At 37.0% G+C, this 17,386-nt stretch overlaps 1 protein-coding gene across 1 annotated transcript in view; it reads right to left on the reverse strand.

Annotated features, from left to right (window-relative positions):
* Positions 1-17,386, reverse strand: part of LOC121084446 (centrosomal protein of 192 kDa-like) — an 87,725-nt gene that overhangs the window by 24,019 nt on the left and 46,320 nt on the right. The window contains exons 29-42 of the mRNA XM_040585874.1: positions 16,816-16,964; positions 14,619-14,849; positions 13,054-13,179; positions 12,029-12,172; positions 11,767-11,830; positions 10,958-11,097; positions 10,740-10,832; positions 9,601-9,716; positions 7,258-7,434; positions 5,318-5,408; positions 4,380-4,556; positions 3,612-3,872; positions 3,278-3,396; positions 1,156-1,265 (exon numbers count right to left, since the gene is read on the reverse strand). Coding sequence (XP_040441808.1) covers positions 1,156-1,265; positions 3,278-3,396; positions 3,612-3,872; positions 4,380-4,556; positions 5,318-5,408; positions 7,258-7,434; positions 9,601-9,716; positions 10,740-10,832; positions 10,958-11,097; positions 11,767-11,830; positions 12,029-12,172; positions 13,054-13,179; positions 14,619-14,849; positions 16,816-16,964 — 1,998 coding nt within the window. The remainder of the gene's footprint in view (positions 1-1,155; positions 1,266-3,277; positions 3,397-3,611; positions 3,873-4,379; positions 4,557-5,317; positions 5,409-7,257; positions 7,435-9,600; positions 9,717-10,739; positions 10,833-10,957; positions 11,098-11,766; positions 11,831-12,028; positions 12,173-13,053; positions 13,180-14,618; positions 14,850-16,815; positions 16,965-17,386) is intronic.

Raw genomic sequence — 17,386 nt, forward strand, 5'->3', positions numbered from 1 at the left:
TTAAAACAATTCAGATGGAACTGTGATCTTCTAGCAGTTGGTATCATTTTGAGACCGATGGTTTAGATTTGTATAAGATGCTGAAAAAATCAGACGCAGTTACCACTTCTTCCTTCCACGTTTAGGTGGTTTCACAAGTGAAGCTCTTTATGATGAAGCATTTTAAGGTGAAACCACTTAAGAGAAGATATTCCACATAGATAAAACTGCTTTTTTTTCACCCGTGTGATTTGCTTCACAGTATTCCAGGTGATTGTCGTCACCGGTGACTGTCAGGTTGATGCATTCACTGTCTCAGCCAAACGGAGTTACCTTTCTCCAGGCACTCGGTGGCAATAGGTGGCAGGTTTTTTCCTCCGATAGGGTTTGCTGTGAGGTCTTCTAATGCCATCAAACAAGTCAGAAATGTAGGTGAATACTTGAAAAGAGTGTAAATCATGGGACATTAACTAGTTTTGAGTCCTTCCACGGGGGACAGTCCTCCAGGAACATACTGCTCCAGTGTGTGTCCCCAGCAGGGTCACAGGCCCTGCCAGGACCCTGCCCCAGCCTGGGCTTCCCATGGGGTTGCAGCCTCCTTTGGGCACCCACCTGCTCTGGCGTGGGGTCCTCCACGGGCTGCAGGTGGGGATCTGCTCCACCATGGACCCCCACGGGCTGCAGGTGGGGATCTGCTCCACATCGGGCCCTCCACGGGCTGAGGGGCACAGCCTGCCCCACCGTGGGCTTCACCACGGGCTGCAGGGGAATCTCTGCTCCGGCACCTGGAGCCCCCCTGCCCCTCTTTCTGCACTGACCAGGGTGTTGGCAGGGCTGTTGCTCTCACATATTCTTAATCTTCTCACTGGCTGAAATCACTGTTACCTGTCTCAAATCCCCCACACACTTCTTAAAGTGTGGCACCACCACCATCGCTGTTGGGCTCGGCCTTGGCCAGCGGCAGGTCTGTCTTGGAGCCGGCTGGTATTGTCTTCATTGGACACAGGGGAAGCCCCCCTGCTACCAAAACCTGGCCACACAAACCCAAACTGAGATATTTGCTTCTACATTTACAAAAAAAAAAAGTGGAAAAATAACTAGGATTCAAGTCTAAAAGCATATTTTTCCACCTGAAAACAATTAGTACATTTTAATTTTAAGAAGTCATAGGCTTACCTTCTGTCACAAGCTGCTCCCCTTGAAATTCTTCATCAAATACAACGTTTCTCAACAAGCTGTTTTCTGGGATTATGTGTTTTTCTACCTCAGGTTTATACATCATAGCTCTGTTAAAGAAACATGAGTAATTAAATTACACAAAGTACTGAAAACAACAATTTGGAAAGATTGATAAGAATCCAGCACAATTTTAACTCATCATTTCTTGCATACACCAAGCTCAAATCTGTGAGCATTTGTTCAAAACTGAACTCTCTTCATAATCTTAGAATGTTTAAAGAAATACTTTCTCTATTGCTGCACAGTAAAAGGAATCACTGAAATAATGGCTACCATACACTTGTCTTTCCAAGATACTTGTTCTCTGCTGTCAGTCACACCTACTTAGATTTCTGGTAAGTACATCAGGCATCTGAGTGATTTTTTTTTTTTTCCATCACCACAGGAAGGAGAAGAATGCTATTTTGGTCACGAGTGAAAGCCTTTTGAGGGGAAAAAATTGACTAAATGGCAGAGCAGCAGCAGGAGCAGGTGCCAGCAAACAGCAGGAACATGGAGCCAAGGAGCATGACTGCCAATAGGGCAGAAAAGACTGGGAGGCGTAGGGATATAAATAGTCCTAGGTAAAATGGGAATCTACAAGTCAGTAAGAGGAAACCTGACAATCAGATAGGGTCAAAGCCGTGCGGGTGGGAATATTACCTCAGCAATAGTAACTCTCAGGTCTAAGCTACTTACCAGGCTACTGACTATGTGTATTTTTGGAGTAAAGAACTTGAGCCACAGGTTGGCAGACTGGGCAGATTACTCACCTCACATTCCTGCCTCTAAGTCCCAAATCATATTCCCTTCCTAGTACATAATTACAGAATGGGTTTTGACTGGCTTAGAGTACTCAAGTAATTTCAAGAAATAAGCAACTCTTTCAAATTATCATGGCAGACTTCAGAGAAGCTCCCACCAAGAAACAACCGACTACTATGTTCAAGAAGCAAATGCTATGCCTGCTGACTAATAAAATCAGCAACAAATAATTTCACTCATGTACCAATGTCCAGAATCTGAACAAAAAAAGCTTCCAACATTACCTCTATACAAGTGTATCAAGCTTCCTAATGGGTTTTCTGTTGATCAGTGTATCAAAGCTATTCCCCAAATATTTCTGCCTTTTGAGATGGATTCAATGATAGTGAACATTGCCTTAGACAAAGGAGTTCATACAAGTCAGTAACAAGCATCTTCCAAGATACCTAAAATAAGCCAATGCAGCTGTTCCATGAGCTTTATATTTGAAGTCATACAGTTAAATTCAGATATGCTCAATACTTTATTTGGGTAACAATAAATACAATTACCTTCACAAAATTCAGGCAATCCATTTAAAAGCAATAGTGAAATACTGCCATTCTGAAATTTTGTGCTGAACAATGATCATCAGCACCTTAGTGCTCTGCCTGTTCTTAACATTTTGCACTATCGCTATACGCCACGTACAGCATAAGTCAAAAACGCCACTTCTGTCATTAAAAGCAAAGTATGCCAGCATACTGCACAGCCTCTATTTAAGCTCCATAAGATATATTCTACAAATTTCCTCAGTGTGTTACAAGCATATGTTGATGTTATTCCTCTCACATACACAACTACTCCAACACCATCTTCATCAACAGAATTTAGCAAATCAAGATGAGAATCTTTTTCAAAACTTAATACTACTGAATTTGAGTATTACTCCTTTTATGAGCCTTTTCTTTAAAAATTAAAACTACACATTGGAAAGAGAGACACTAAGACAGAACACAACTGTCTTCCACACAAAAGCAAAAATTTTTCCCAAAACCCAACACACTCAAATTCAAAAATGCAAACAGGAAATAAAACCCTTAGCTAGAATTGTAGCTACAGTACGCAAACAAAACCACAAATAATCAAATCAAACCTCCACCAAACACCCTACCAGATGTAAGACTTACTAGATCTCTCCATATCATCCCTGCCTTTTGGGTGGTTGTTACTATTTTTGGAAGCATGTTAAAACCATACTCATGATACCACACATCCCTAGTTCTAAAGTTTTATTAAACATCTGTGTCTGTTTCAATAGCAAAGTACATCTTACCTACGATACTGCTGTCTAGAAACTTCATCTCCACAAAAAAAACATACTGTTGATACCAACGTGTGTGTTTTATGGAAGCTCTTTTCCTTTTCCATTGGATTCCATGTTATAGTAATCACCTGATAAAATAAACATACATAATCAGAAAAAGAATCTTATTGTTAGTACTAACATTTGGGCTATGAGTCAACAAATTGCCGCAGTACAAGTGAAACAGGGTTTAACGCAAGTTAAGTGAGATTTGAATAAAGGACTAGTTAGACACATTCTCACTGATGACATTTATTTTAATTTACATTAATAAAACTTGGTCAGAATCACGTGTAATACTTACTTCATACGTTCCTTCTCTTAGTACAAACTTCTCTGGAGATACCATCATTACCTGAGGATCCATAACTTTTTTCATTCGTAGGTTTGCAAAGCACAGTGCTTTAACATAGGCAGCCCGAGAACCTGTATTTCTTATGAGGAAGGAAGCTTTCCTTAAACTTGCAGGCAATAATCCATCCAGTGTTACCATGTAACTATCTGACAGTTTTTTAACATTTTCTAAAGTTATATTGCTTGTTCCTCCGTACCCAGATAATGGTATCTGTGGGGAGAGTGGGGCAGGGAAGAAAAGAAAAGAAAAACACACACACAAAAAAAGTACTTCAATGAAAGAAAGCTTCTTAACTAAAACTTCTGTACAACTATGGTAAAATAGATCGAGTGACACAAAAAAGCCTAAATTTATTCAATCTTTTTGAGGTTCTACTGAAAATTAATTTAAGACCTACCTACAGAACAAGAAAAGTTCAGATTTTCTGACAGTTCTAGAGTTAAAAATCTTAGGCTACTTTTAATGTAGTATATAAAAATCTTTCTTCTTCCTTGACAAGGGGAAAATTGCATGCAAAATTGAGACTGGTGTTGAAACTGTAACATTTAATACCCATACAATCTTTAACAAGTATACAGATAAGCACACTGTGTATCTTCTAAACTTTTCTTGTGTGTATCTTTCAGCTTTTCAATAGAAACAGCTATTCAGTACTAGATTCAATAATCATTTAAAAAGTATATTTCAAATTATTAGAAGTTAGGTTGGGACTCTTACAGTAAACTTAATTCCTGGCTGTGATCGAATCCCCACTTGTTTGATTTCCAGCTTTGCAAAGAAGCAAGTTATTCGAGTAGGTGTAAACATCAAGTATATGTTAGTATCTTTTCTGGGACGAATTTTGAGTTCCCAATTACTAGTTAAGCGTTCTTCTGATCCAAATATACTTTGCAGCTATAAAAACAAAGACATCAGAAGCAAGTGACTACAATAGGAAAACCACATAGCAGTAAGACTTACTTCACTAGTAACTCAAAATAAACTTCCTCAAAATCTGGATTAACTAAACATACAGCATTGTCAACTGAAAGTTGTAATGCTTAATATGCAACAAAAAAGACCAAGTACTGTATGTTCCCACAAAAAGCATACCGATGCTTCTCATTTTAGACCACACAGTTTCTTCCTTCAATCCACAATACTGTAAGGCTGAACTTAACCAGCACTACATTAATTCTCTCAAAGATTTTAGATATCAAATCTGAACATTTGAGGAGAAAAGAGGATACACACGTATGTGGACTACTGACCAAAAAAACCCTCTAGTTACAGTAATTCCCAAAGGCTAATTTCAGTTTTTCTTTCCTCCCTCCCTCACATACACAGTCCCTTCAAGTGAGGTCTGGATTCCCTCCTGCAAGAAGGGCCACTGATGGATCACTCCACCAAGTATTGACTCTGTTATGTTACAGCAGCTTAAGGAGCTGTGAATTGAGCTCCAGTTTGCTGCAACACTCCTACCATTTCAGCTCTTCCTAAGGTTACCACTGTAGCTTAAGCTCTGCTACCATGCCCATCTTGGCAGCAAGCACTCCTGCAGCCTGCTAGTCAATGACATTTATATGGGAACAACACTTCAGGGCAAAGACATTTTTATTATACACATCAACTGATAATCATCACTAGCACTAAAGAGAATTTTTCATGGTAGTTACCTGAAAGCAGTCTTGATCCTGGCCTCTTATCAACAGTCTTAAATGCTGGGTCACAGACGGAGAGTCATTTCTTAGAGTTAACTTCTGCTGGCTGAAAAATATGAAGTTTACTTATATGCAGTTAATTTACATTTGTTGTAAAATATATTTATTCACGGAAACAATGGAAATGGGACAATTTTAAAGTAATTTCATGAAAAAAAAAAAATCACCTCTCCGAACAAAAGAATGTTAGCCATGAAATTATTTCTGCATGCTCAAACTTACAAGACCTTACTTTGTCATATACCATTACACATCAATCCTCTTACAGCAAACCCACCTCAAAATATCTAAATACAGCTCTTCTGAAGTTCAAGTATTGTACTTAACAGCTTGAACTTTTAATGCAAGCTGCAGTTGTGTCAACACAAAAATTCCTTCAAAAAACCCACTTTGAGAGACAGTTACAATTAAATTATCCGAAGACACTTAGACATGCAGAAGCAAGAGTCTTGTGAGTAGTCTGGCCCAGATTCACTGGAGCAGTTTTAAAGCACAAAATTAAGGATAACTTCTGCTTTTCATGTACTTTTCAACATGATAGTACCAAAGAAAGTTATGGCCACTTCACAGTGTCAGGCTGACCAAAAAGTAATTTTTTTCTTCTCTGATATATCCTGGCATTGATCAGCCTTACAGTACTCAGATCCTTCCTCTGTTAAGGAAGGAAACACCTCCAGCAAGCAGAGCAAGTGCCTTTATCATTTTGCAAAGTCAAAAAACAACCACAGAAGGATGTGATGAGCCTTAAACCTGCTAAAAAACACAAAGAAGAGGAAGGATCATGTAATAAAAATCAAAGAGAAGGACGTAGGGATAGCAAAGCCTCTCCCTGATTTTCAGTGGCAGACACTGTTTTGTACTCTGTTGGAACAAATATTCTTAAAACAATTTCAGCTTCCTAAAACCACTGATGCATAAAAACTATTTTTCAGGAGCAACAGGAAATAAAAAGGTAGCAGCATACAAAGAAAAGAAAGTAATTCTCAAACACCAAACAGCCAAAACTACTATGTTAAAAATACACTGTCTTAATAAAGCAGAAAAATATAGGAATATAGGAACATAGCTATTAAAAACATTTGTTGGCTACAAACATGGATCACTTTTAAACAACCAGGAACATTACTGGATTCCTCAAAAAGTATCAGAACAACTCTGGATTAGTCCTTACAGTGATACTTAACAGTAGTCCAGAGATCTGCAAAACTTGCAGCCTTTACATACAAAAGCAGCGAAGTGTATCTAGACAACTATGAACAGTTTCACTGAGTCATGGCATACTGAAGCTGGGAACTTGAAACTAAGAAATTCAGACAAGAACTAGTCTGAAGGATACAGTAATCTTAATTAGGGATGCAATGGGTTCTCCATCACTAAAATTTTTAACATTGGAACACATTCAAATGCATAGAAATTACGGGATGTTCCAACAACCTATGCTATTTGGATGGTCAAATTACATTACCACATTGGATTCTTCTAGTCTTAATAGATGAATTGAAGAAAAACACGCACAGAGATTCAGTTCTAGCAAGAGACAGGTGTCAAACCAATATAATTTTTCCATCAACTTACTTGGAAAACATTTACCACTACATTTCTACTTACATAACACACTAATCTTACAGAATCAGTTATTACTCTAACAATAACTAAAGGCTCCTAAAGAATACAAAAAGCTCAAACAAGATCACAGTTTGTTTCCAAAAATTTCTTGCACAAAAAAAATTAATTGTAATACACTGCTTCTCTCACTTGAGTCATACAATAGCTTAGTTTATGACCTGTGGATGCTCAATGTGAATAGGAAGTTTTACCTCAAATAAATGCCATTAAGTATATTTCCTATACTTAATATTATATTCTATATGAACAGCTGCCCAACTAATACTTACACTGATGCTCCAAGTGGTACTCCTCCCCAGGCAATGAACTGCTTGTTGGAGAGAATGGGTGGGATGTCCGAGCAGGCAGCAGCTGTAGACACAGGTCTATTTTCCTTAGACTCCACCTCACCTTTTATCACCACTTCATACTGAGGCCCAGATGGCAGCACAAGGATTTTCAAAGTACTTCAAAAATAAATAAATACATTTAAATTCCACCACAGAACAAGATCAGCTGATGAAAACAAAACATAACTAAAGAAAAAAAATTATAGATAGACCTTTTTAAACTACCTTCTTAAGGGGAAAATACAAATACTTTTTCTTATTTTATGACAAAGGCCAGCTTTAGGCATAGCAAAATAATCCTATGGGCTGTAAATATGCATGTCACATGTACCTCAAGCAATCTTCTGAAGTATTTCATCTGGAAATGGTTCAGGTAAGTATTTCACTACAGCTAGGTAAATTATTTTTTGCCCATGGTAACTTCTGATTATTTTGACAGACTAATTTTGGAGAGAAACAAAGTCTGGCGGTCTCTACATAGATTAAATAAATGCCTTTTGAAACACCTGTGAAACTTCAATGAAGTTTTACAAGTGTGAGATACCCAGGAGCATCAAAATTAAATTGAGTCCTGTTAACAATGGTAGCGTTCTAAGCCATAAACCTAAGATTTTTTTCCTCACTTGGTTTCCTGGAATTGCTGTGATAAAGAACACTGAAACCACAGACATGGAATCAGCCACCTTCTCATGATACAGTCTCTACCCTATAGGACACAAGCACTGTCCAGATGACTACCACCTTCTTCAGGCAGAGCAGAGAAACAAATGAATGAGAGCATCAGGAATATACATTTAAATAATGAAGTAGAAAGAAATGGGCTAATACTGAATAGGAAAGCTGAACCTAGCTAGCAAAGAAAACAGAAGAGAAAGTAGGCACACCAAAGGAAGAAAAAAAAAAAAAAACAAAACAACAAACAAACCACAAAACAGAAGAGGAACAGAAAAAGACAGTGCTGTCTAATTAAGGTGGACAGAAGTCAACAGAAAAATAAAACAAAAGGATGAAGTAGATATGGAAGAAGTGGAGATTGGAAGTATCTAACCAATGATAACAGGAAAAATAGAAAACACAATCAGAAAAACAGAACAGAAAAAACTAGAAAAAAGGCACAGGGCAGGAAGGAAATCAAGCTTTTAAAAAATAGACTGAAGCATTTGCCATGGCACAAGACCCACTTAGAGCCAGGAATGAAGCTCAACATCCTTCACTCTAGCTGTCATTGAATTCCTATGATGCCTACTGACTGAGTCCTGCATCCCACCAGTAGGGAATATGAACTCCTGTTACTGGTTTAGTTAGTTCATTACTCCTTTGGCAACACTTGCAAGTTGACTGCAAAGTTTCCAACCCTACTCAGTATCCTGAGCCTGTAACGTAAACCAGTTATGCATAAAGCTACAGGAAAGCAAAGAAACCATTTTGTGTGCCTATCCATTAGGATCATGCTGTCATTAGCACAGAACAACTCATTGTTTTATTTAATGCACTGGCTAGGCCTACTTAAACTAGACAGTGAAGCTGAACATATTTTGGACACATTCCTTTGTCCATTCTTGCTCTACTAGAGCAGAAACTGGAAAACATGTAACAAGAGGAAAAGTTGCTCTGATTAAATCAGTCAGAACCCTGCTATTGCCAAAAAAAAAAAAATAATCTTACATGACACCAGAATGGTCACTTGGAACAACCAAATCTACTTCACAGAATGAAGTTTGACAGGTGCTAACGTGCAAAAATATGAATGCTTACATCTGCAAGAGGAACATGTACATTAATGTTGTACGTGATTTACAGCTGAAATTTTATTTAATTATGGCAGCCAAAATTAATGAGCACTTTCAATCCTGATCTGTGCTCAAGATTTTTGTATGTAAAATAGAGACAACATGTCCCTTGTCTCAGTGGAGTGAAGATGAGCAGAAGCAATTGAAGGAGCTGCTGAAGTATTTTAAGGCTTTGCTGTACTTTAGAAACAAGTACCATACAAAGGGCTTCAGAAACTTACTCCATTTATTCCCACTAAATAAGTCTCAGGACACCTGCTGATCTGTGATGGGAAATATTGTCTGGTCATTAAGCTATGTACAGCAAGAGAGGCAGGTAATCTATTATACAGAAGAACCCCAGCAAAAATCTTTGTAATGAATGAGGACTCTAGCAAAAGCAACCTAAGTCAAAGTTTCAAGTTTCCCCTGTGGGTAGAACTTTCAATTTGTTCATGACCTTAAGGTAAAAAGTAATTCTTTTTAACATAGGTGGCATAAAATCAGTTGTTACCTTTCTGTACTAGTTATGCTTTTTGGGAAAAACACGACAGTCACTTCCCTTTCTTCTCCAGGAAGAAGGAAAAGATCCTCTGGTTCAACAGCAAAGCAGCTGTCCTGATCTAATGTCTGAAAGCAAACAAGGGGAAAAGGGAGGGTTGGTTACTTATTTTAAGGGAATGAACAATTCTGCAAGATGTAATATGATTTGGTTGTGCATCTTTTGTACGTGCAGTTCAGACAATTCAAATACACCTGGCACCTTCAGAACTTTCCCATAAGCCTGCACTAGTTTACTAGAAGAGTTTAACTCTTCTGAAGTCAGACACTCCAGATGCTTCTCTTAGAGGTATTTGTACTAAAGACATCAACTGTGTGTACATCACTGAAGGGCCCACAAAGAGATTTAAAGAATTTAACAATAAGTAAAAGTAGTACTTATTACATGAAGTAATATCACTAGTCTCGAGGCTGGTACCAACTATTACTGGTATCAGTTAGTATCCAGTATCACACTAATGTGGTGTTTGTGATACTAGTCATGCATCCTTTCCATGATCTCTGCTCTAAGAAATGATGGGCTCACAAACCTCAATATTTATTTTTTTTTTAATGTAAAAGGAGACCGGCTGCTCCTTCCGTTGACTTTGAAATGCTGGTTTCTAATGTGTCTCATCACCCTTCAGTCTGGGACCATGCTTTCCATGGATCCTCAAGAAAATGAGTAAAGAGATCACACATCACATATAAACCTAATGCAGCTTTGTTAGGAAATAAAGATGTTTCCCAATGCCAATATTTCTCTTTGCTTTAAATGGGCTTCACTCCACTAGCTAGTTAACAGCTGCCGTACAGCACAGGGTTCACCACAAAATTTTATGTATTTGTATACACTTCTTTAAAATTTATTTATTAAAAATCATTAAAGTATGTTTGTTAAAAAAACATAACTGAAGTCAAGCAGCAAAACTTCCATACACTTTTTTCCAATAATGTGAGCTAATCTCTTTCCTGTTTTCCACTCTCTTTATGTAAACTTTTAAACCTTTTGTCAAATCACACAGTTAAGCTAGGATCCCCAAGGCTCAGCTCTAGTTTCAATATTATTAATGGCTCAAAACTCATGATTACAACAGGGAGAAGTCAACCTACCTTAACTTTCAAATATACACCAATATTTCCAGCATTTTTCAGCGGCAGCTGCTGTTTAGCTGTTGAACCCACACTAGTAGACAGATGTATTGTCTGGAAAAAGTAAAGAAGTCTGTACGTATGTATCTATACATATATAATAAAACCAAACATTACAAAAAAAGTAGGCTAGGAGAGGCAAACTATTACTGAAACACACTTTGTGAATACATGCAAACCTGTAAGTCCTTTGGAGCATGTATCCTCGCTGTTCCAGCTCTTGCTCGGAGAGGAATACTTTTAATCACACTGCTAGGTCCTGGACTATCAACTTCCACATCAACTCTTGCCAAGAATTCATCTGCAGGACCCAAGGAATCTAGGAACAATCCCACGTGTAACAAAAGCAAGCAAGTCCATTAGCAGCAAAGCCATTCCTATGGATGCATGTCTGTCTTCTGCTACTGTCCAATCAACATATTAATCTTGTGGTGGTATTAAAAGCTCTCCCATTACTCTGGCAACATGTTTTCTTCTTTCAAATAAGGTCTCACAGAATCTTATTTAAAAGTTTTACCTTTCTGTCAAATGGGGCTGAAATTGTCCCTAAAGCAAACAAAAAGACATCTTCTCATATACATATCAACTAGTTTGGCTAGTACTATTCACTATTTAGGAAGACAGAAAAACTCAGAGGTTCCTTCAAATTTCTTATCTGTTTTGCAATCCAATGCAATGTTTCCTTAAGTGATGATTTAATTCCCTCAACAGAAGGAATAAAGCAAATTCCACATATTTTGCAGTAGATATCCACTTTGTACAGTTTGATACTAAAGTATAAACATTCCTGTTAATATCTAAAAGATTAAGACCTAGATATATTCTGCCTCCTTCTGTTACTAAAAATGAATGTGATACCAGAAGTATCAGGACACACAAACTAAAGATAGAATGTTTCAAGTTTCCAGCCTGTTCCTGCAATTCTAACACATGCATACATTGGAAGTCAAATTTTTTTCAGCTGAAATGAAAAATCAAATTGCTATACCTGAACAAGAAATTTGTTTCTTAGGTGCATGGAACAGAACCCAAACTGTTAAAGCTTCGGGATCCTGAAAAAGAAATTGGTTGACTTACCCTACGGGAGGGACAGAATTACTAAATAGAAAAAAAAGAAAAAAATCTAGCAACAAAACTATAATGCTCAAATAGGTAAATTCCTCAAAAATCATCACCGTGAACTCAAATATTCAGAACCGCCACTTTAGACTGCAAGTAACAGGAAGAACAGCTAACTACAAATTACTCACTTGTCCATCATAGCTTGCATGTATCACATGATTTACAACTGATGGAGCTGTTATCTGAGAAACTCCATCCATTTGGAGCAACTGTTCATTAGAAGGATTAACCGGTTCCTTGGAAAATGTGAAGCAACGCCAAGCTACTGCATTCTGTCAAAGAAAAAGTATTGAAAGTATTAAATCTCTTACTGTCATTAACAATAATGCTGACAAAGCTGAGAAATGCAAGGTAAGTTTTGAAGAATCTAAGTAGTTTGGAAAAAAAAATCATCAAAGATTAGCCTGTAGTTTCAGCTGATATGTGACAGTCCAGCAAACCCTCTTAAAACAGTCAGAAACCTTTCTGCAGTAAAAGGACACAAGCTGGAACTGGTCAGTTTAAGCCTTCAAGAAGTTTGGCTTTTCAAGACCAAACCTCACTAGTCACCATGATGACCTGATCCATCTTAATAAGGCCAGTCCTTCCCACAGCACAAAACAGCAGCCAGCCTAGCCAAAAACCTGAAATTTGCATTGTCACAGAGGTGCAGAGAGGAGAATACTCTAGCCTATAATACAGGCTAGTGTCTAGTGGGAGACAAAGCAGAGTCCTGCCCTTGCTTCTGCAGAGGAAGAAAGAACATGTTAAACTTCCTACAAGGCAAGTTTGGCTGCTTGTTTGAACAGTGGAATACATCCCCAGCATTCCAGGGGGAAGGCTTAGGCAACACAACCCTTTTGCTATCTGCTTCCCTGTGCTACCAAATCAAGCAACACATAGTCCATGGCTAGCTAGGCTGTAAACAAACAAACAAAAACCCCACACCTATCCCAGAAGCATTTTTGCTGGTACCATTACAGCGCAATCAGATTACCACTCTGAAAAAAAAAAAAAGAAAAAAAATATTTCCTGACCAACCAAAGATTCCTTGGGAATCTTACATCTAGTGTCCAGGGTATATTTCTTAACGACATACAACAAAGTGTTTTTGTATTAAAATTCGGTATCATAAAAAGTTAATTTTCACATATAGTAAGTTTATTGTACTTACTGCATTAATAATAAGTCTAATTGGCACAAAAGCATGGGTTTTGTTGATAAGTTTTAGTGGAAGAGCTTTCCAACTCCCAGAAGTCAAGTCACCAAAATCCAAAGAACCTCTTTTTCCTGTTTCCACCTAGTTTTAATGCAAAGCAGAACTTATAAGGAAGATCTCCAAAACACACTACTATACAAAAGCACCAGGAAAGTAAGGATATTATTCACCTATTCTATCATCTTCGTGCTACACCCAGAAGCAACACACACTACCTACCAGGTGTAGGAAGAGTCTAAGAAACAAGTTTCCTTTGACATCAAAAGGCATTTCATCCAATTGGCTCGCTCTCATGTATTTTGCCTCAGTCAAGCAAGCCAATCTTAGTGCAATATTTATCCTCCAAAATCTAGTACACAATCAAATTATTTTGGCTAATTTATAATAAAAATAAATTTAAACTATGATTATTGTTAGCAAATACGAAATGTCAGTTTTAGGTACTTTAAAATGTCATTTTAGCAAGTTAAAAAGTTAAAGAAGTGACTTAAGGAGTAGCTGGATTTTTCTTAGCATAAAAACACTTCTTTGTCATGATTTGCAGCAAAATACAGCTTTTAATTGGTACTTTTATCAATCTCAGGAATATAATAAGACATGCAGAGACAGAGCATAGGGTTTAGTTTTAATTTAAATATGAAGCAACTCTGAATGAACTGTACCATGAAAGACATGGAGAATGATGGATTTTGCTAAACTACATATAAAAAAAAAGTACTAAAAATTAAATCAAAATTTATGAAAGAAGCATTAAAAATTATATCCATGTGTATTAAACTAGAGTATCATTACTTTAAAACATACTTTGCCCAAAGCAAGTTAACAGGCCACATTAAAATTTTACTTTTATCAGCGACATCACAGACTATCACATAATTTGTTCAGGACCTCCAAAAGTACCACCAAAGCCCATTTCTGCCTGTCCATACTCCTAAATTTAGGACTACATAAAGTCAGATCTAATTCTTGATGTCATACTGTCTCACACCTGGTTGTTCTTTATGACAAGACAAGACAAAGCACATCACATACATCCACTTTCAAATTTTACTCGGTCTGAAATAAGAAAATATTCTATACCACCATAAAGCTGAAAGTAATAAGAAACCAAGATAAAGGCTACTTTATGTAATAAATAAATCAATCCTTACAATTGGAAATAAATGGTTTTTATTACATTTTAAGGCTCAATGGTATCCAACACAGTAGATACTTAAAAAGCATTACATGTTTAAGATATCATTCATTCCCTTCCTAAAGAAAAAGTAATACCTTTTAAATTATTCTTTTCAGACACAATCCTTCATTTCCATCCAGGTGCTTTTCCAAAACTAAAACTTCCTAGATCGGTACAGGCTTCTCATAAACATTTTCCTATATTGCCTCCCCACTCCAAACATAAGAAATTCCAGGTTCCTTTGAGGAACAACATTGCATTCCTATTCTTTTCCAGTGTCATTAAACTATTCATAAAATTACAACAACAAAAACAACCCCGAACACAACAAGAAGTTACTTACTTCTAAATTAGGATTCTCAGCGACTGCTGTCAGAACTACCCTACTTGCCAAAGCTTCTGCCTGAATGATTGTCTCAGCATCTGCAGAAACTGGCCAAGATGAAACATTGAGAACACACTGAAAGATCCCCGAATGACAAGGTAAGAAAAGTATTTTCAGATCATTGGTAGAATAGGATCCTACGATGGTTTTGTTCTTGAAAACCAGACATTGATATTTCACAGGATCCATCTGAAAAACAAAGTCTGTGTCATTTTTAACAGGCCTCTTGCCAGAAGACATTATCTTTCAAAATACCACATTTATCTGGCACCACTGCTCAGCACAGACATTTTCTATATGGTTTTGTGCAATATTATTTATTTCATCTTCATATTCATGTCCCACTTCCATTCCACTCATCTGTACAGGGTTTTTTTATTGTTTTTTTGTTTGGTTGATCGGTTTGGTTTTTTTAAAGTTAGGTAAATCAGCCTGAAAGTTGCTGGGGCTTCTCTCCAGCATCCAGTGAAAGATTAACACTAGGATTATAGTATTTATAGTTGTACATATACAGTTGAAAATATATACTATTAAAAAACAAAAATGTAATACGTGTGTATATATATATAAAATAGGAAGTATATGTGCACTATATTTAGTATAGATATGTAGTTGAAAATTAAATCATAAGTAGAACCCTGATTTTTGAGAAAGAACAGCAGCAAAATAAATAAAGCCAATTGTACTTGGTGCTGTCTGCCATCAAAGTTGGGAGAAAGAGGTATGATGGAAGAGTAATGGAAAGGTCAGTGGATGCAGATCACCAGTAAACTCTAATGCAGATGCCTTAAGTTTCTGTTGTGAACATATTCATAGATGATCTTCAAGTAGGAAAGAGACTGCAAGTCACACTCAGTATAGCCCAGAGTTAACTGAAAAAAAATTTTATCATACTGTGCAGCAAACAAGTGTATATATTTATTCATGGAAACAACTGTAAATGGGACTATCAACTGTAAAGTAATTTCATGAAAAAAATCACCTCCTGGTACAACATAATCTCAGGGGTGAAGAGTGCATAAAAGCTCCATGATACTGAGTGACTAGAAAAATACAGAAGAAATCTTAACTCTCGTATATACATGTATGTATACATAAACACAGAACTGTGGTTTGGTGGTTTTTGAAGAGGAAGCATTCAGAGAAGATGAAAGTAAAACCAGAAGTCATACGCCTGGAAAGACACGTGCTACATCTGCTGGAAAAATACACCTAAGGAGTGATATGATACATATTTGTAAGACTTACAAGCAGTAATATATGAAGTGAATCATTGCCCATTATTTCTCAGTAATAAGGATCAAACAAAACCAGCAAGAACTACATTTAAAAAAGGAAAAAAAACAGTAGCGCACAGAATCCACAACTGAACTAAACTGTGTACAACACTACACAGTTTACAAGATTAACTAGATAAAGAGCAGTCCACCAAAAAATATTAAGAACAGAAATAACGTCTAGCTCAAGTTCCCAGGTACCAAACTGCCAGAAGCTCAGAGTATGTTATGTTTATTCTGTTATATTCTTCTAAGAATATCCACCAGTAAAGGAAATTAAATTATACTGATGGACTTTTAATCTAACTCATTCTCATGTTCTTGAGATCTTTTACCTCTGGAATTATTACTATGACAACTGAAGTATAGAACTTCATAAAATTAAAATGCAAGACACCCCCGGTCTATGGCCTACAAGCTACATATAACCCACAGAATGATCCATCTAGCTTGAAGCCTGTTCCAATTACTTCTCATGCTCTGTCATTCAAGATCTCCTGATTTCAAAAGAAATGGGAGCAAACTGCACAAAATGTTTTAGCATCAACAGTCCTCAGCGTGGACACTTTCTTTTCTAGAGTAAACTTCTCCTGCATACAACGGTGTCCATGAATAAGCTGTAAACTCAAACCTACCACACTTCACACACACAAAACAATTCTAAAAGTCAATCCCACGATATGGCATTTACTTCTCTATGACTACTTGTTGGAACAAGTCAGGTGGCCTGGATGAAAGAAGGTAGCTCTGGTTTTGTGCATATTAACTACAAAATGGGAAAAAACCTACAAGTCTGACAGAGGGCTCTAATTTTACAGGTGGCATCTGGTAAGAATACAGCATTATTCCTACAAACTTGTTTTAAAAAAATCTCTTACCTTTTCCCCATTAACTGAAACACTGAGTACTCCAACGCTGACCTGCAACCACCGTTCCGTTGGATTAAAAATGCTAAGAACCGTCTGTGATGCAATTCCCACACAACAGGCATTAGGGAACTTCAATTCTTCTGGTACTTTTACATGTCCTTTGGAAGAAAATACACTCCTGTTAGTTCCAAGTACCCAGAAGCAAATCAGCACTCAGGCTCCCACCATGACAAGTTTATAAGCTAATTTGACAAACGCTTTGTTATAGCAAGGAAATGTTTGACTCCCACAGTTTTCATAAGAATGTTTTCCACAAGTGTGATACTCAATTTCATTCATTTCTAATTTGCATCTTACTTGGAGTTCTATTGTCATGAACAAAAATACTTATGGAAATAGCACATCCCATTCAGACACCAACCCACAGAGCATATTTATATAAATACACACCTTATATGAAATACTCAGTATTCACAATTTAATCAGTACTAGGCCAACTCAGAAAATGTGAGTATCAGTATTACAACATCTTTAGAATATTTACACCAAGCAAAAAGAAAAAAAAAAAATTAACAGAGTA

The sequence above is a fragment of the Falco naumanni genome, chromosome 3 (assembly GCF_017639655.2).
Source record: "Falco naumanni isolate bFalNau1 chromosome 3, bFalNau1.pat, whole genome shotgun sequence".
Taxonomy (NCBI): domain Eukaryota; kingdom Metazoa; phylum Chordata; class Aves; order Falconiformes; family Falconidae; genus Falco; species Falco naumanni.